The 21,434-nt window shown below is 40.4% G+C and overlaps 2 protein-coding genes across 3 annotated transcripts in view; one reads left to right on the forward strand and one right to left on the reverse strand.

The window, feature by feature from the left end:
• The window catches only part of Ror (tyrosine-protein kinase transmembrane receptor Ror), a 359,630-nt gene that overhangs the window by 94,356 nt on the left and 243,840 nt on the right, over positions 1-21,434 (forward strand). The gene's annotated exons all lie outside the window — the stretch shown is intronic.
• Positions 1-21,434, reverse strand: part of LOC144470308 (uncharacterized) — a 33,768-nt gene that overhangs the window by 6,751 nt on the left and 5,583 nt on the right. The window contains exon 1 of one of the 2 annotated variants that reach the window (XM_078181295.1): positions 16,729-16,856. The exons of the other annotated variant lie outside the window; for it this stretch is intronic. Within the exon in view, the coding sequence (XP_078037421.1) occupies positions 16,729-16,774 (46 nt within the window). The 5' untranslated portion in view covers positions 16,775-16,856. Of the gene's footprint in view, positions 1-16,728; positions 16,857-21,434 lie in introns of those variants that run through there. 2 annotated transcript variants of the gene reach the window in all.

Genomic DNA, 21,434 nt, shown 5'->3' on the forward strand with positions numbered 1-21,434 from the left:
ATGTAAATATAATATATAATATATAGATTCTGTTGTCATGGTATTATGGCTGTAGTATAAATATCTGCATACGGTATTTAATTCTGAGACATTACTAATCGATTATAGAATTAAAATTGTTGATTTTAGCTAGCACAAAAATTCGCTGAGATCTATTTAACGGATTTAACAATTAAGCGTAATGCCAATTGAATAGCGAATAATAAATTCAATTGGAACAGCACTCCAATAAATTTGTATTTTTCTAAGTAATTTTGATTGAATTTAAAATTAAAGTACAGTTTTAGACGTTCGATTGATCTTAAAATATTTTAACGATATTTAGCTCTATAGGCACCGAATTTTACGTTACAATGTACACGTTGATTTCTTCATCTCCGCGGTCGAGAGACTTTTTCCAAGCAATTCGAATATAATAATTATCGATTTGGAAATGTCGACTTCCTCGCTGAATCGCTGAAATCGCTGAAACCGCTGTGCGCTGTCAAGAGGAAGCGGTGGGGGGGGCTGCCGTTAGTTCGAAGCTCGTTAATATCGGGGCCCGTAAATATTTTTACCTTCGCCGGGCAAACAGAGGCGCGAACTTCTGCGCCCGGGGTTCAATCAGCCGGGCTTACGCGATTTCTTGTTTCCCGTTCAAAGGGAACACAGCCCACAGGCGTTTCCTCCGCGTTCGTTCGTTTGCGTCCCGGACGCAATTTCCATTTTTCAAAGGGGCCGCGCGGAGGAGGAACCGATGGGAGAACTTGACGAAACCAAATATGCGCGGCTCGCTGCCGCCACCGCTTTGATCAGCTTCTTGCTCGAGAAAAGGGCGAGCCCCGCCGCGGACCGACCCGCCGCGCGCGCGACCGACGTTTCCTCTGCTTTTTCCAGGGCGCGTACCAATCTCCGAGTTAATGTACGTCGTCTCTGTTTATGTACCTCTTCCGGACGCGGCGGGCAACGCAGTCGCCGAAATATTTCCTCGCCGGTGAAATAATTAATATCGAGGATTCGCAAGGCGCGCGGCTGCCCATGCGAACGATGACTCGCGATCTGCTCGCGATACCGGGTGCGTGTCTCGTCGAGGCTGTCTCGAACTTTGCTACCGAGGAAATTGCCAATGATAGCTGGGGGTAAAGTGTCAAGATCTTGCGGTGATCAAATTACTATTATCTCTATTACTTAGTTTCATTCTGATTATTATTTTCGAGGTATGAACTGATGGAACGGTATGGCGTGACATTCGCAGTAGTTCTACTGAATGTTACTATATTCTATGGATATACCACTATAGTCTACATTTGTGTTTTTTCATCAAAGTTTTACATTTGACATTTGTGGCAGGGCTGATAGATTGTTGATGCAGTCATACGTATAAATACAAATGATACAGCTGTATGCAAATCATTTCAGACAAATAAATAAATAATGTGAATAATAATCTCTGCTATGCCTTCAAAGTTAAATTACTATATCTTTAATATCAAAGTGAATTTCGAATGAAGCAGTGCTCTGCACTTGCAAAAACGCTGACTGTGTGCGCCTTATAAAGAAAACGTATAAATTTGCAAAATTTTCTATTAAAAATGAACAAAATAAGTAACAAACTCCTTCATTACACCCCACTCGATAATTATAAAATTAATTATACGCCGAGACGACCCAAACGCTGGTCAGTCCACAGGAATCGGCTCCAAAGTACAGACCCCTTAGTCTCGAAGCGCCGCGATCGACGAAAACCGCGAGCGATCGAAGGTTCCTTTACCGAAATTTCAGGTAACCCATCAATCTCGCCGGTGGCAGCAAAATGGCGACAACTCTCATCGCCTCGGCGACAAGCCATCCGCCGGCTGTCGATGGTTAATTACAGGCTGGCTCGTAAACTGCAAGCTCGCCGGCTCATAATGGAGGTTGACACGAGCGTGTCTGGGACCGACCGAAATTAGATTACCGCCGATATCCAGTATAAATGATCGCGATCGAGCGATCGAGCCGCCGACGCGTAAGAGAAGCGGATCCATCTCTCCGCGGGCCCGGTGTAACTCGAGGAACCGATTACCATCGGACCGATCGCCTTTCGTATTTATAACGGCCGTTTAATCAACACGTCGCGAAGATTAACTCGCTCGGCCGAGCATCGGGAACATCAACGTTTTCGCGTTCGGATCGATGAATGATTAATAGCGGGGATTAAATTTAATGGCAGCCAGCCGTCTCTCTCTCTCTCTCTCTCTCTCTCTCGGTCTCTACCTCCTCCTGGCTTCCTCCCGCTATTTATCTCTCCTTTTCTCGCTGTGTATTTTTCCTTCTCTACTGCTCTCTGTACCTCTCTCGTTATCCCTTTTTTTTCTATATTTTTCTCTTCTCTTTTATGTCTATGTTTCTCTTTTTCATTTTCTGCCTTGTTCTGTATTGTTTCCTCTAGTTTCTGTTCTCTTTTTTGTCTTTTTTTTATCTGGGCGATTCTCTCTCTTTTTCTTTCAATATTTCTCTCTCTGTTTTGCCATTATTTTTTTTCTTTTTTCCTTTTTCTCTCTTTTTTTTTATCTCGATATATTTCTCTCTTTTTTAGCTGGATATATTTCTCTCTTTTTCTCCACATATTTCTCTCTCTCTCTCTCTTTCTTCTTTTATTTCTCTCTTTTTGCCTGGATATATTTCTCTCTTTTCCTCCCCATATTTCTTTCCATTTCTCTCAATATTTCTCTCTTCTTTCCACTTTTCTTTCTCCTTTACTTCGTCTCTACATCTTTCTCTGATTTCTCCTCTATATATTTCTCTCTTTTGTCCTCTCGTTGTGTCTCTCTACAGAGTGTCCCGAAAGTCACTCGCAATCGGGAAATGAGGGATTGTTCAGGTCATTCGAAGCAACTTTTATTAACGAGAAACGCTGACCAAGCGTACAATAGCTTCAATGTGTACAATTTAATTAACAAGCCCACAAAGATTATGCTACCGAACAAACAAATTCGACATGATCAATATATGAAAAAATACTAAATAAAAGAATAAATTTCCTAGAGAAGTTGAACCGAGTCCCATATTTAATACCCACTTTCTAAATCCGTGATTTTCCAATCGACTATAAAAAGAAACACATCTTTCAATTTTTAAACGTACATCTATATTTTGAATAGAAATATTCTTAATGCAAATTTTACGATTCGAAAACTCTCGACTTAAAAAGTTATGTTATAAAAAAAAACATAAGCTTCGTATTAAGCACCCTTGCTTTATATTTCTCTCTTTCACTCTCTCTTGTTCTCTTTCCCAATTTGTTCCTCCCTCTCCCTCTCTCTCTCTTTCTCTTGTTCCCTTTATACGATTTTCTCTTTCTCTCCGACTATTTTTTTATTCCGACTCGGTCGGCAGCACGCTGGATCGCTCGCTAGCAACACTGGGCCCCGTGCGCGCCGGTATCGATTTAGCAATTTGTCCATAGGCACGCCGATATTTATGCGCACTCCGATTTTTAGACGGCGAGTTACGCGAACGGTGATCGATCAACGTTATTTCCTCCATTCTGGTTTTATCAATTTGCAAATGCAATGCGCCACGGGGCGAACCATAAACACAGGAACGTCTGTTTCGCGCACCCCTCCCTCTCCCTCTCACCCCCCCCCCCCCCCCCCCCCCCCCCCCCCAACGGTCTCGTTTCAATTGGCTCGACGCTCCGCGGTTTCGATGCGAATGATTGTAAGTGATTGCTGGACTGTGTAGATTTTGCGGATTTAAAATGAACTGCTTTGTCGAGCGTTCATTTCGTTGCTCGTTTAATGAAGTATCGGATAAGGGAAATTAATTTGTCCTTCGGTGTCTATCGTTTCGCAGCGTTCGTTCGTTCGTTCGTTCCGACCCAGATTTGTGTGATCTTGTTGTAATGAATTCACAGTTCGATGTCGAAAGAGCGTCCGTAAATTCTGCCTGGTATTGTAACTTCAGGTGGAAATAGCTCGAAAATAGTTTAAACGTTATTTAAGATAATTGTACGCGCCATTTATCCGTAATGAGAAATAATTTACTAAATAATTGTTCTCAGCTGATCAGACTATAACGAATTACTTTATCAGATTATAGAATAATTTTACAAGCCATTTGTATTAATTAGAAATAATTAGTGAATGAATTTGCTTCGGTCACAGATTTTTAATTGATCAATTATTTCTTCAAGCTAAGGGTGGTTTTACAAATGGATTTCTTTCAATTAAATATAATTCAACAAACAAAACGCCTTCAACCAAGATATACTATAACAAATCATTTTCCAAAATTCTCCAAACATTTTTTCTTAAACTTGCCAACATCCTTAAACCATAGACAATTTCTCTAAAAATAACAGTGCTTCAAGAACCGTCTCACAAACTACTAATACAATTCTACCTCCAAATAAAAAATAATAAAAATAATTATCCCCGCGCACGAGAGAATATTTCATCGCAAACAGGTGATCGTAGCGATCGAGTTAGTATTCTCGTAGAAAAACGTCTCGTCGGATCAAGCCCCTAATCAAAGGCAACCGCGTCGGCTAATACTTTCCGGTCGGAAATAATTTCATAAATCATTTGTCGCAGTTAAAAATAAACCGATTTCAACGGAACGACGTGGACAAGACTATCGCCTCGAGGCAGCTGTTCCATTGACAGAATAACTAATGTTCCATGTAGTCATCGGTTACTCCCGTGCCGTGTAAATCATAGGGTGCTCGATGCGTTTCGATACTTCTCGGTTGCCGTCCAGTTTCCTGCCCTTCCGGAAGCCTTGTCTCGAACTTCGAGACTGAACTTTCAATTTGCGAGCCACCGGGAACTATAAATTTCTTGATAGACGCGACTCGCGTCGCAATTGAAACGTCGCCCGATCCTTTTAGCAAAAATTCCAGGAAATTGTTGGTTGTCATGGTTGTTCCGCATCTGGCGCAGCGACGCAAACCACTATAATAAACTCCGCGATCCTTGCATTCATAATGCATTCACGTCGACGCGACGCGACGCGACGCCACGGAGTAATATGCTTCCCTCGAAATCTTTTCGCTTCAATTTCGTTCTTACTAAATCTGTGACATTGTTACACGTTGCATAGCACTTTTATTACATTAGAAATATATAATATTTGGGGATGAATATTTCGTCTTTTAGGATTCTATTATATTGTTATATAAGTAATAATATATCGGACTTTGTATATATTGTTTCTGTTGGAGTGTGCACCGAAATGCACAATACATACTCATCAGGAAATGTGCCGTCTTGACCTGACGTTTATTGCACCACCATTCCTATTTAACCAAGGGCCTACAAAGGAATGGGTCAGTCGCTTCAGGACAGCCTATCGAGACAGTAACACCAGAAGTTTAACAGTTCTCTAATATTCATTGTTTTAATATAGTCATAAAGTTTAATATTGTGTTATGTTCAAATTGCAATAAATTACATTGATATACGTTGATTTCATTGACGCGTGGAGTTGGAGTAAATTATTTCAAACATAAGACACAACTTCATCTCCCAACCTCGTCATCCCAACAGTTTCTATTATATTTTTGTATTTCATGATTGCATTATATATTGTGTAAATAATGATATGTCGGTTATTAGACAATGTTATATACTATATGTTATAGGTAATATAATAATTATTAGACAGTCTAGTTTAATTTCAATATCATATATAATATATAATATATCAGTTATTAGACATTCTGGTTACATTTTTACTTCTCTCAAACTGTGAATTAAAATTGAATAAAAAAGTCAACATAGTTAACTAAAAATAGTCTGAATATAATTTTACGCACAATTAGACAAATTTTAGATAATATTGTAATAAAAATAACATAACATTATAAACTACAGATCGTAATAAAATGACAAGTAGCATAGATCAGCTTTAGTTTTGAAATTCTTTATTAATACTAACTTCTAAAATATCTATAATTAATTTAGTATACTATAACAGTGTAAACTATAGTTTTAGAGATATAGAAGTGAACTGTAGTAATTTCTTGAGATACAGAATATATATATATTTCCAGAGATAAAGAATTGAACGAAACAGCGAGTATATGATCAGGGTTGAGCCGTTGCTCATGCGAGTACACGGAAAGATATCGACAATAGCCAATTTCGGATCGAGATGATCTACGGCTAGATCAAGCATTACGTTGGTTACACCTGTGAGAAACGGGGCTGACGCCGTGAGACATAGGCGTAGCCCAGCGTCGTCGTCCTCGTCCAAATAAGAGATCGTTGTTTATGGTTCTGAGCAGTAGACAGGCTTCGAAGTATTCCTGCTCGCGCGAGTTTTACGGCCACTAGAGCTCTGACACTAAATTATCGCGGACGCGAATATACCGGGTGGCCTGTTAAGAAGGACTGTTCGAAGATCCTCGATGGAAGAGATATGAAAATTAATATCCATTGTTGCGAAAATATAATTAACAACTTTCGCGAGTCTTATTCTTCTTTTTACAAAGGAAATTCATTTACTGTACTATACCAAATTATTTTTAATAAAATTCGTATTACTGTCTATACGATGATAATAATAGTGCAGCTAAATAGTAAATAGAGCAGTTCAATTGATTTACAAAAGCATGGATTATATTTACTTTCGAGTGCAGGAATTTAATTAAAAGAATTTAATTACAAGGTCTGTAATCACAGAAAATAGAGATTATGTAAATAATTATGTTAAATAATTGTAATAAGTAATTATAATAGATAACTATAATCGTTAATTATAATAAATAGTAAAAGATAGAAAATATCGTTCTATTTTATGAATTTCTCGAATTTCAAAGCAATAAATGCCTTCGAATTTCATTTACAAATGCAGCAGATTTTACGATATTAATATCAAAATATTTTTAAACAATTATCGCGTCGGCTTTCCGTGCACCCATGTTCTTTCATTGATGGATATCTCAGCGTCGAACTGTTGCCAGCCCGGTCTTAAGCAACACCGTATACGTGAAGCATGTACTCCCAAGCCGAGGATTCCATGGAACTGCTGATGACGTCGTTCCCGTGCATGACCATGTCAAAATATCCACTCGCATGCCTTTGAATAATTACCGTCGTCGTTATTTTTAACCTAGAAGCTGGCGTACCGCCGCCCAGGACACGTCGCGCGTTCACGGAAAACGTTTGTAAAGTGTCGCGGCGCCATGCTTTCATTGAATCCTCAGTCTTGTTCTAGTTTTGGGGACCCCATAAGGCTCGCGAGAAGCTCTCTTTCTTTATTTCCGGTCTACAGAAACTCTGAATAATTTTACTTAATAAACTATTCGTAACTAGACTTCGATTTTTCTGAGATTTTGAAAAGGGGTAGTTTTTAGATTTGCATTTGTCACATAATTTTTATCACGTTCGCGTCTAAGTCTTTCTTAATCATTTGAGCTGAAACTAGTTCAGCGATACTCTTCGATTATATTTATTGTGATATATTTATTGGGTATCATTTGTCTCCGCTCAGGCTGCAATACTTATATTATATTAACCCCTTGGGTACAGATTTATTTGAGGAAATATTTGCATGTGGAACGGATATAATTTTTGGTTGATTGGAGTAGTATGTAAAAGCAGTACATTTTACGTAAGAATTTATTTATTTCTACAATATTGATGACATATGTAGTATCAAGATGTCTTCAAATAATTAGAATTGCAAAACAAAAATAAACGTTTTAGTGAATGACGTCTCTCAGACGTCAAATGTACCCAAGGGGTTAATAATATTATGATATCTAATAATAATAATATAATATTATAATATATAATTATAATAATATAATATAGTTATCATAAGAAATTTTTCTGTGAAAGGTATCCAACAAATCATTTTGCCCAAGCTAAGGGTAGTTTAGCAAATTAATTAGCTCGAAATAAATTGCGAAAGAATTCTCTCGAACCAGAAATTGTTCAATTACACAGACAAACGCAGGCAATCACTGTAAAAACTATCTGTCTCGGTAAGAAATATCATAGCACAGAATTCCTCTTCCTCGCAATTGACTGAGAAAACATTTATCCCGCCCAAAAGCCTGGGATTCCAGCGCGAAGCTCGAACAACGTGTCAGCCATTTCGCTCGCGTTTCATCAAATAAATTGCCGAGTGGATCGCGCGCGAGATTCGCCGTTCCCTTCGTAAACACGCCGCACGATCAATAGAACATTCTTTTATCTTCATCCCGGAAAGAAAAATCTCTCCGCGGCCGCAAGAGATTCAAACACGGCGACGACGACGCAGCGCCGAGTTCGAACAGCGTACGTGCAAATATTGACCGGCGGCGCGATATCCTGGCGAAAAGACCGAGGAAGCTTTGCAAAAAGCTTCCGCGTGTGCTCGAATCGTCCCGGCGAGATTGCCCCGAAACTGCTCGAAACTTTCGGTTCGCGGCAAGTTCGGAAGTCTACCGGCGACCGATAAGTCATTGGAAATTCGAATGGGCGGACGGCCGAAATAATTCCCGGCGTCGGCCGATTCGAAACAGGAGCGCCGCCGTCGACGTTACAGGACGAAAGCCGTAGCCGCGCCGGCCCCCTTTATCCGGTTCCTCGGCGAATTTCCGGCCCGTTTAGGCGAGAGAAAGTTTACAAGCAAGCGCGCCCGGGAAAAGCGGACTGCGCGACGAAATCATTTCACGGAATACGCCGGCGTCTGGAAAATAATGGGGAACGCTCGATTTGAAATTCGCGAGCTTAATGCACGCACCCCCGGCATAATTGAGAGTGCCGGGTTCCGGTCCGCGATTCCCACCATCTGTTTCGCGATTGCGAAATATACGCTGCCGGAAGTACGCCGTGGCTCGATTGTTCGAGTCTTCGATTCGATATTTTCCTAGGATCTTGCAATTGTTAACGAAATTGTGGTTCAAAGTGAGCTGTAAAAATGATTTTGATCTTTTATCAAATTGGTTGGAGTTTTCGAAGTTTAAATTCGCTGTTTTTGAAGGACCTTGTACCTGTTAGCAAAAATTGTTGTCCACAGTGAACTGTGAAGTAATTTTTAATTTCATAAACTTCTTTATTATACGACAAAGATATTTAAAGTTAAATTTTATTGTTCTTTTATAAGAAGAATCTTATCTTCAATAAAATCGTAATAACAGCAATAATAGAAACAATACTTCTCTTAGAATTATTAGAATAACACTAAATCTAATTAAAGAGTACTACACGCTATTTTCTAGTAGCTCTTTCCTAGCAGAATTTAGCATTAAAATCCTTAAAATTATATATCGCATTTATAGTAAAATGTAGCATAAGAACTTGATTAATAATTTCTGAGAACTATCTTAGAACTATCTAATTCAAATTTTCATTTAATTTATTAAGTTACAATTTTTGCTTTCAATATAATAAACTTTTTAAGTAATATCAACCATCTAATAAATATTTAAAAAAAAATTCAACAATTAATTTCAAATCCATAATTAAAATTTTTATTAATATATACAAAACAAAGCGTCTGACCATAACATACCAGTTCCATGTCTCATTATTCCAAAAGCATTAAAAGAACGCGTTGCGCAGTAACATCGTCGATTCATTGGATCTTCTAGATCGCGATGGTAGATCGCGCGAGAATCTCGAAATGCGATTTATCTGTCGCGAAAGTGTACACAGGTGCCGTGTTTCAGATATTTGCTAGTGAAAAACAAACGCTCGCGATATTTTACGGGCACTCGATCGTCTGCTACTCGAAATTAGACGCGTTCTGGAAGAATAGTTGGGGTGAGTTACGCAGCACTAGATACATCTGTTGAATTTTATGAGCAGCTGTCTATTTATAAGCTGCCGAACAATTTGCTACTGCATAAACAATTTTTTAAAAACATACTAAAATTTCTCCGTACACTTATCGTTAACTGTTGCGCTGCAATTTTATGCACTCACGAGAATATCCTGGCGGTAATAACGTATAATAATAACCACATTTTTATCCAACTTCTTTGACCGACAAATCATGTATAAAATATCTATTTTGCATGAAAATTCGCGGTCTATTAATTATCAAAAGACTTAATTTTGGTTACGTTTGCGATAATAATATCATAATGCAAACATTAAGGATATTAAAAGGATTTAAGGATATAGTTTTATTATTTTTCACTATTGAAACTTCGCTATAAGAATGATGATTAATAGATTATTGTATTGTATTAATTTATTTGTAATAATATTAATAAATTGTAGTAATATTAATCAATCATAATAATAATAATAATAAGAAGAAGAAGAAGAAGAAGAATTGTTATCCAACGTGTATATGGAATAAATCACCCAAAAAGCGTCCACTTCGCGCAGAAAACCGCGATCCGCGAAAATCGTGCGAATCTCTCGCGCATCGTGTCCCACGGTATCCGGCACTCTCCTTACAACCATGTAACCCAGGAAACTAGGTAACCCGCGCGTCATCGTCGCGAATACCTCGGTCGCGCGTAACTCGGCTAGAAAACCGGGCGAAAATATCCGGCGGCCTCGAAGCCGCGTCGTCGTCGTCGTCGTCGTGGTCGTTTTCAAAAAAAGCAGAAGCCCGGCGTAGAAAGGGAGCGGAGATGGAGAAACAGAATTCCGAAGAGGGAAAAACACAACGGGCGGAATTACCGCGCGCCGGTAGAAACCTCGTCCTATTTCCGCGCGGCGCGCGTTTTTCTCGAGGGCCCGGGCGAGAGCACGGGGCGCCGGCCTTTAGGAAACCTAACTCGCTAACGAAACACACCGATGACGCTTCGACTGCCGTCGGTTCGAATTGCAGCCGCCCCGGTTGCAGCAACGCGACCCGTTTGCCAGTCTTTTGAATCCCGAGCGGATCGGCGCGGCCGCGTCGACCGTAAAAACACCGAGCTTTCACGGGTTACGCCGAAAGCAACCCTTCCAGGAAGGGGAGGGGGGGGGGGGGGGCAGAGGGGCAAAAACGTTGTCTCTGATAGGGACACCCGGTTTGCACTCGTTTGCCGTTTCATACCCGAAGATGGACAAACGAAACGCTTCCCGCGTATTCGAAACCGCATTTTAACGACCCGCCTTTGATACTACGTTTTATTTCCTTTTTTCTTTTTCTCTGCTCTTTGTTTTTTTTTCTCTTCTTTTTATTTGCCGCGATCAGTGTCTCTGTGCGCGAGCTGCCGGAATTTCGTCGATTTTTAGGGCCGGGTTAGGCTCGTTCTTCCCGGACCCGGAATGCGCTCCCTTTGAACCTGCCCACCAAGGATCGGTAAATGTCAAAGCGCGCCACGATTTACGCAACCATGAATTTTATGGCGGTTTTCACCCTTCGACGGACCATTCGGCGCACTTTGTTCCAGCTTAGGCCGATCATTGGACGGCGCTGATTTTTTGGTAAATCCTCCGTAAGGGGTGAATTGTCGTCGAGTGATTAGGGGCGCGATGTAAGCGGTTTTACGAGCTTACGGGAAAGTTAGTTGCATTTGTAATATTAACGTATTGTTGTTAAACAATTCTAGTAGATGCTTGGGAATAAATAGTGATTTTTAATAAAATTTTTATTGTCTTATTTCGGAGATTTATTTAGGTCTTTCCATTGCCTCGATTATTACATTCTTTCGATTTTGATGTTTCTTTGATTTTTATGCACTTTTCGCCATTGCATTGTTTCAATTGTTAAATTTTTTACTGCTTTTAGTATTTTAATTCTTACGTATTTTAAGTCATTGTATTGGTTTAAGTATTAAATTATTCTACTACTTCTAGTACTATGTTTCTCGACTTCTTTTAATCATTGTATAGTTTTAAGTATTAAATTTTTTTAATCCCATTATTTTAATTCTTACGTTCTTTCTATTTATACATATATTCCTCTAAAATGACTGTTCTCTGATCTTTTTACAGTCACTTTAATTAGGGTAATCTTCCCATAGAAACTTCTAACTAAACTAAAAGGTTTAAGTAATTGTTAGACTATCTAAATCGACATGCAGCCTCCAGAGACCCTAATTTACCAATAAATTGATTTATTAATAATCGATCATTAATAACATTTGAGACTATCAGCGCGTTTTCTGTGTCCTCACCGATTTACAATTCTTTCCATACGCTTATGCGACACACATATTCTCCTCGCTGTCCCGTAATTAAACTTTTATTATTAAACAAATTAATTTCATTAAAAGCATATGTTATTATACGAATCCTCTTGACAAAATCATTCATAAAAGAATGTCCTGGAAAATCGGAGAGACAGGTGAGAAATCAGAGATAACTGTTAATTATTCAACATCCCATGGGGGATCTATACGGGGGAGTACCGAGAATGTGCTTTTGCAGTTATTTATACAACTTCGCGAAGCGCGTAACGCGAGAATAACGCTGTCACTGGTAACGCGATGACTAATCGCGTTAGGAGAAAAACCCGATCCCCCATTGTCGCTAAAATTAGTCACCGGTTACAATATTATAGCGTCTCCTCGGTCTTGGCAAGATTACAATTCCGCTTCTGAGACTACAAAGACCTTCAATTTGCTACTTCAGTGTGCGCAGCGTCGCTCCGGAACAATTAACGAAACCTAATCAGCTGCTCTGAAACGAGTCGCAGGTCGCCGCCACGTGATTGGCCCACAATCTTTCGATTTGTAACATTCGCGGCACTCGGGATAAATATTTGCATGGCTCTTTGAACTTCGGACTCGCTGAATTTCATTTTTAATCGGTTGTTTTTAATTAATTGTTGTTCGTGTTGAACTTTAGATGTTTGTACGATGTGCAGGGATAATTATTTCATGGGAGGGTAATTGGACGATTAGGCGTTCTTTTTAATTAGTTCTGTGTTGGAGGAAAGTTGCGTGCACGAAATGTGTATTTTCAAACGCAACTGCTATCTATGTCTGACTATTACTTGCTTGTTCCACTTGCAGTGATTACTCAAGATTTTATGTACACTTTCACGTGATTTATGACGAACCTGTAGCGTCTACCGTTCTCAGTGAACTGTTATAAAATTATTATTAAACATCGACACTTAATTCTGTACCAGAGATGATATTTACAGAACGATTTCCAAAGTGTATCAATATTTTATTTTTAACTGGATAATAATTACTCCTCTACCCTCGTTATATCTAATACATGATTAATAGCATTGAGAGCTTCAATTTATTATTAATATCTATTAAATTCTCTGTAGCTGCATTTAAAAACTCAAATATTTTATTGAACTTGTTTCTCTATTCTACATTTTTTATTGCAAAATTGCATTATGGAGACTTCTGCAGGGAATTATTGATTACGTATCTTAATATAAGAACAGATAAAGTCTTGACATGTTTACTGTTAATTCAGAAAAGGGTTCCAGTAAATAAAGTTATTATTATTATTTTTCTTTTGGTGAAAGAAAAGAAATGTTTTTACACACCAGGATGATAATAATTATTATTACAGTTTAATTAAAGGGTGTATGATTCGTTTCACTGGACGAAGAACGAAGCCAGATAAATTCGTGTAAATGATTATAAACGTATCAATTTATTTGACCATTTTACGGGCAAAACACTCGCTACGTGGGTCGACGAAAATTAATGTAATTTCGAAACTGACTCGGTTATTTAGTCTCCGCGATCCGTCTCGTCCGCCTCATTAAAGTCGCCATATTTTATGGCTTCTATTTGATTTGTCTATTTATATTCAGTTTAATTGACTTCGCTCTTTTCGGTCGCGTCGCCGTAGTTTTGCGCGGGAGCACCGATTCCAATTTACAAGTTGCCGGCGTAACGCAGAAGTTGTTGTTTACGAATCGACTTTCATAATCGCCAATTACAAGTTACCCAGGAGACTACGGCGGCCGCGCATCCTTATCTCTCGGCGGCTGCGTTGCAAACTCGAATAAATTTTCCTTTAATATTCGTGATTTAACGCGGACCCACCGGAACCGGCGGCCGTCCGCTGCTATTCATTAACAATCTCCGGCGAAGTTAATCGCGCCGGATAATTACCTTACCGTTCTGGTATTATTACAAGCGACCTCTCGAAGATATTACCAAGCTCGGCTAGGTTTAATCAAGATCCCGCGAACTGGGTCATTTTCTGTTTCTCGAATCATTTTACCTTCGGACGGGGGTGAATAAATTATTGACCAATAAATTATCGGAATAATTGTTTCATATAATTGCGTACAACGTGATACGTTTTTTATTGGATTATTATTTAGCGAAGAAGAAAGGGAACGATAGTTTCTATGATTCGTATAAAAATAATATAATTTAAAATCGATCGATACGAAAAAAGTCGGAGGATAACAGTTATTATTCTGTTGCAAGTGGTTTTAGTTATAAGTAGCAGTTTTATTGGTATTTATAAAATAATATATGTCTTGATATAAGTTTTTAAATTGTATCTTCTGTGAAACTGTTGCATTTAAACGAACTATGGAGAATAAATGAATATATCTGATATATTATACTATATTGTATTACTAATATAATATACTATATTATTACTATTATATGTATATTGCTACTAATATACTAATATAGTATATTATAAGTAATATACTGCACTATAGCGTATAATATAATATACTAATAGTACTATAGTTCTATTCTATACAGCACTGTATATATTATACTATAGAATACATACTATAGCACTATTACTATACCATTCTATGTATACTATATACTATATAGTTACTATACACACTGTCCTACACTAAATACTATATTTTTATCGCATTTCAAAGCAATCCCAACACTTAACCGATTACTATCGCAACAAACGATAGCAGCTGCACGACAAATCCTTATCCGAATCGTCCTGTTTTCTATCTGGTCTGAAAATTTGATTTCTCTCGCGATCAAATGATATCTTGCTCGCGGCACAGAGCGGAAAGGGCGCGGATTCTATCAGCGCAAATCGTATCCACCTGTGTCCCGTGGTCATTATCGCGTCTCTCTTCTCCCTCCATCCTCAATCTCACCCTCTCTCAGTCTCTTTCTCTCTCTCTCTCTCCCTCCCTCCCTCTTCTCCGTTTTTCAGCCTACCCGAGGTCAGGGTATCCGGCGAACGAAGGAGAGAATATTAAAAACTTTTTCCATAAAGCGTCTTCACGGGCCGAGCACTGTTAGGCCGAGCATGAAAGCCGGTTTCTTGCAGTTCCGAGCGTATCCGGCAGTTTTTCCGAATTAGTTCGGACGGTTCTCCCCCGCGTTCCGTTCTTTCATCTCCGCGGTTTTTCTTTCTCCTGTTCCCCACTTCTTCTTCTTCTTTTTTTTTTTGCCAGCCTGTACATTTTTCAGGAGAGAGAACGAACGAACGAACGAACGCTGCGGGGCTCTCCCCTCATCTCCGCGCAGCCGTCGGAAATGGAGAAATGAAAGCGCCGCGCCGCGAGATTTAATTGTAGTTTTCGAGCGGCCGGGATGCGCCTCCGTGATTAGTTCGCAACTTTGCTAAACGATCGCCGTGCCCGAATCGTTGTTTCGAGAGGGACTACGCAGCCGGGGATATTATAAAATTGTCGGGAACGCGGGGGTGCGCTGTTCCGCTCTTCTTTTTCCGCTTCCCTTTTTTTGCCTTTTTGTTTTTTAAGTAACCATCGAAACGGCGGAACGCGAGCATTCGTTGCGCGTTCCTCGGCGCGCCGGTTTCGTTTGCACCGAAACATTTTTGCAAATTGCGTAATTGCTCGAATGGGAGAGTGAATGAGAGAGAGAGAGAGAGAGGGAGAGAGAGAGGTGGCGCAGATAAAGGGGATGTTTCGCAATGGAAACGTATTTGCATTCCGATTATTTATAGACCGAGAGTGTATCGGACAGCAGAAAAGGTCGGGCACGTTGGAGGGGCTAATTTTTTCAAGAAACAATGGAAAGACGTCATCGGATAATATTTTTAGATTAGTTTCATCCGCGTCTTAGCAATTGTTTGTTTCCTTTCCCCCCCGTGCACGGCGAATGTGCGGCCATTTTAAATAATGAATGCGTCGACGAGCGTTGATAATATTTTAGAGAGAAACGGTTTTCTTTAATTCGGTGCTTGTTTTAGCAGACCGGCGTATTGTTTTGCGTTCTTCTAGCCAACGTTTCGAACGTTTCGTAAAAGTTTTGACATTTTGAATATTTTCAGTAGGATAGAGGTGAAAAATATTGACTCTCTCGATTATGGTCGAACTCTCATAATAATTGAAATCACGATGAGATTGTACAATTGCAAAAGTGCTTTCTAACGTATGGAGCTTGTATTAAATTATATATTATAATAAAAAATCAAGAGGGTCCTGACGAATTTCTATAGAATTTTCAGAAATATTTGTCTCAGATAATCCATAAATAGACATAGGATTTTATGCGAGATTGTGACAAAAATTAAGAGATCAAAAATATAAAACTGTATAAATGCTAGACGAATACAATAATATTATTTTTTAATATTTTCAATTTACTAGATCGATCTTTCCTTTTATCTTTCCTGCTATTTAAACAATTTGTACTCTACGTAATGATCTACAGTCCATTAATTGCATTAGAAACATAATTGGTACCACTTAGGTAGCAATTTTAGGTACAAAGGGACCCTTTGCAGTCGGAGCTATGTTATCTCGACATAACCTAGCCTACTTTATACATATTAAATTAAATGATATGCAACAGTAAAACACTGTCGACAGTTCTTAAACGAATTGAATAATACCGAAATTCTCTTGGAACGCTATTATAATAACGATATTAAATGGCGCTATAGAGCCGGCGCTCGAGTGCAAAGGCTAAACCATTGTTCATGATCTCGAACGTACTCCCTTTGCCATCCTTCCTGCTTCGTCCCCTTTCTCGTCTCTGCATGATGGCCGGCTGTCCATCTCTTCGCTCGAAAATGGCCCCCGTCTCCCCTAAACACTCGGCCGGCCAGTGCACTATAATTCTGGCCCGGGGCGAGCACGCGACTCCTGATTCACTGCATCAGAGAGGTGAGTTGCATCGGTTAGAGACCGACGCGAGTCATTCCCGCGCAGAGTCATTAAATAATCCGGGCAGCGGCTCGTCAACAAATAAGGGCCGGCGGCCGGTGCACCTGGACGTCATCGCGCCGCTAATTCCGAGAACGTAACGAACGCAGCCTCGTCTAATGGATCGCTGATCTCGGCCAACCTGCCACCCATTCATTCTCAGCAACGCGGCGGGACAGTGCTGCTTTGTGGTCCCGGCGTCCTCGCTCTACATCCCTCCGCTTTGATCTCTGCAACCTGTGCTACCTTCTCCGATGATTTTAAAACCACAATGTTGCCGGCTCTAGGTGCGAGCTCTTCGGAGACTTCCTTTATCCTCGCCGCGGTTCATCGAAATTTCTGATCATCTTTGTTTCGTGAATCTTTGATTAATCAATTTTTCTTTTGCGAATCTCTCTTTCGTGGATATACGTTTTCTGGATTTTTGTTTTATAGATCCTGCTTTCCTGAATTCTAGTTCGATGTTCTATAACGTCAGGCTTTGCGATCGTTTCGATCATAGTCCATCCAGTCTTATTTATTTGTTTCAAATGGTTATCGAATTCTACTCTTCTGCTGTTAATATTTAAAATAAAATTGTTATACAATAAATTATCTTTATCGTATAAAATTTATTTGAGACGAGCAAGTGGTTGTCAACGCAGAAAAAGATCGTAGTGCAAGAGGTCACGAACGTAGTCCATAGGACTACTCCGTGTAGGAGTAACTCTGTGATATACTCTTCTGATATCAATATTTAAAGAACCAAAAATCGTCGTACAATCTTTATCCTGTATAATTTATTCGTGACGAACAAGCGGTCGTCAACGAAGAAAGAAATCGTAGCGGTTGCGTGAATTATCCTAGCTTAAACGATCGGATAGATCGCAGTCAGCTACCGGCTTTCCCGAACAGATGTTCGATCGTCTTATCTACGAGAACACCCGGGTGCGAAATCTGCAAGTTGTTTAACCTCGTTGAGGGATTACAACGAAGCTGTCGGACCTGCCCGATTTTTAGCCGGAGTTGCGAAACCTGTTCTTCCGCAGATTATGTAAGTTCTTTCCTCGGCGCAATCCTCTTAGAAAGATTTCGAAAGCCGGATGAGCTCTCTCGAGTCCTGCTGAACTTTCGATATTTTTATATCACCCGTTTAATCCCGAATATGGGATCGATGGCAGCGCTCGCTCGCACCGCCAACGCCAAGAGATCGACGTATCATCCTGGATCGCGCGTTACAGCGACCAGCGTTTCGAACTCAGTCTCGATCGACCTCCAGTGAGTGATCTGTTAGCATCTTTTAAACGCTGATGGCTTGTTTTAGGGGATCCGTCTTGCTACTACCGTTGCCATAATATTATGCCAGATTGCGATCGTTCGAAGCGGGGCTGCCAGCAGCGGCCGTTCCATCGGCGTACTCGAGTTAAATCGATTTAACGACCGAGTAATTGATCCATTAACGTCGATCGCGGATTGCATCGGTGGAAACAGATTATCTTTACGGCGTTTCTCGGTATCGGCGATGACTCCCGGTCGACTCTCGTCGTCACTGGCTTCCGCCGCGTGCTTTCAACGTCCAGAGATTAATCTGCGAAGTTCTATTTTCAGTTACAATGTTGCAGCTCCGCGCTAAAATTAATGAGTTCAAGGCGAAAGACTGCCCCAGTGCTGGAGATGACTCCTACAATTAGTCAGTTGCCATTATTACGATGTCGCGGCTCTTGCCAACATTCGATGACGAATCAAATCGCCATCCTGTCAAGTGGTGGTGGTGGGTTCTCAGTGTCGGAAAAGACGACGCGTTTATTGCGAATATCAACCCCTTACTCCCACGCGTCTGACTCGTGTTATTCCGTTCTTTAAAATGGAAATAAATCCCTCAAGTATTCAATTTAGCACGGAATAAACATTAACTTTCTGCTTTGCCAAGAGGTCATAGCAATTGAACGATTTCTGTGAGGGATATGCTACGTGAAAGGGGTTAATGGAAGTCACTGCACATCTCCTGGCGACATTGCATCACCGATCCCTCGTCAGCCCTGTCAAACTTGAACAGCTGCTGGTCCTCGCACCACTTCATCTAGATCACTGAACCACTCGAATCCACCAAATCACCTAGATCCACCGAACCACTCAGATCCACCGAATCACCTAGATCCACCGAACCAATCGGATCCACCAAACCACCAAGATCCACTAAAATCACCCAGAAGCACCGCACCTCCGCAGAAAGATCGCGCTAAAACTGCCAAGAGCAGGTCACAAGATCGAATCACGTCGCGCCGGATATCTCGCTGCTCGTCGATCCATTGGATCCTCTGGATCAGCTGCGGTAGAATCGACTGGCTAGAGACGTGGCTAGCGATATGTGATCGTAGTTCCGGCGTCCGGCGGTCGCGGGAAGCTCGTTTCCGGTAAAAGAGCGAGGCATGCCGGTCGTTTAGAGTCGCCGTGGAAAACTAGCGCGCGGGTGGCTTGATCGGTGCCTGGCAGCCCTCTCCTTCCGAGCCGGCGGCTCTTCTTTCTCGCTCGCGCGCGCGACTATTTAAATCTTTTGTAGTGGCTGGCGGCGTGGCGCGGCGTGGCGCGGCGCGGCGTGGCCAGCCAGCTCCGAGGAAGATTCTTTCGTCACGTGTGGACAGAAATGTTGAAGGTGCCTGGGATTCCTGGTGCGGCCCGCCACGGGAGTCTTGGAGGCTAGGGGTGGTTGCTTGCTGGCCCCCCTGGCTCTCCCTCTCTCTCTCTCTCTCTACCTCTCTCTCCCTCCATCCCTCCCCACTGGTCCCTCTGGCCGCCTTGGTTCCCCTGGTCTTCCTGGTCTAATCAGGGACGTCCCTGCTCCGTTTCAATCAAGTCGACGCGTGTTCATTGCGACTCCTGCTGCGTTTCCTGGCATTCCGAAAGATCCACACGTGTCGGCACTCTGCAGCATCATTGCAGTCCTTGAGCAATTGTGCTAGGCCGTCGGGGAAGGTATCAACGCTATATTTACCGAATAGTATAGTCGAGTCGTGAGCTTTGTCCCGTGAGAATATTTGATAATTTGGAGAATGATTACAGATCAGGTTTTATACGGTTTTTATTGCTATAGTTGCTTCAGTAATGAAATATATTCAATTATATAGTGTAGAAGAGTGTTTGCAACTCTTAATAATTATAAAATCATATCATTTGACTGTGGGAGGTTATCAGTGTTACCTAGGAGGTATTGACACTACTTAATACCGCGACGGGGTATTGAGAGCGCTAATGAGGGTATTATTATTTAGTATATCATTGTTTCGACCAAATCCTCTGTCTCGAGACTCACGAATATATAGACACTCTTAACAGAATTTATTAGAAAATTGTACCGCTAAAATTGACCTTTTGCGATCCACTGATTTTCACATTTTCTCTAACTGGATCAGTGCGCCATGTATAATTTTTATAATTTTTTTTTTATAACACATAGTCTTTTCTTTTTTCTTCTTTTTGTAATACTGCAACATAATTCATTGTACCACTTAAATATATTCTAGTTCGCGTATTAGTGAATAAATAAGTAAATGAATAAATAGATGTCAATATTGTTTGTTCAATATGGAGGCCCGTGCCGGATTTACAATTTATTAACGTTTGCACAGGTGGAGGTCTCTATCCTCGTTCGATCGCGGATGAAATTTAGCCGCGACAGTGGCTCTTTGCGGTGCTTATTTTGTTAATGAATATAGAGATAAATACATGTGGGCTGGTTTGTTTGAATTGCTTTTTATGAGCCGAGTTGTCGAAGATTATTTAACGTATCTATATAGTGGTCGATGAGCTGACAAATTGTTTAAAGAATACAACTTGTTGTGTTTAATAATAGTTTCTGTTCAGAGTAAAAATGTCTCATTATTATATAAGAATAATAATCTCTCATTATTATACAAAAATAAAGATCTCTCATTATTATACAAAAATAAAGATCTCTCATTATTATACAAAATTAAATATTTTATTAAATTAATTTTATTAAATTTTATTAATTAATTATTATACAAAAATAAAAATCTCTCAGCGCTATACAGAAATAAAAATTCAATTGACATAAAAATATTTATCTAACATCTCGAGTTGTCAAATTGAACAAGAATTCCAGATAAGAAAATTCTGCGATTCTAAATAAAAATGTCTACAAAGAGCACAATTATCGTGCAACAATTCTCGTATTAATTTCCGAGAAATCAACTAGAAGCGACTGCTAATTCGATCGGCGAAATCGAAAAGTATAATTTGTAAGCGTAGCCGCGTAGATTCTGTGATATTTTGTCGCACGTGTCCCTGATTTACGTTGACACGTACGTGCTCGCGACGCCGTGCTATTTATCAGACCGTTTGTCAAGCATTTTAAAAACGACTGAAAATAATCCGTGACGCACGGGGGCGTCTGGTTTTCGCGGGACGCTGAGAAAACAGAACCCCTCGAAATTGCGCGGGGCCGATACAGGTGTAGATACGATCGGAAGCGGTTCGAGTTGTCCGAAAAAAGCTGA

Source organism: Augochlora pura, chromosome 5 (assembly GCF_028453695.1).
Source record: "Augochlora pura isolate Apur16 chromosome 5, APUR_v2.2.1, whole genome shotgun sequence".
NCBI lineage: Eukaryota > Metazoa > Arthropoda > Insecta > Hymenoptera > Halictidae > Augochlora > Augochlora pura.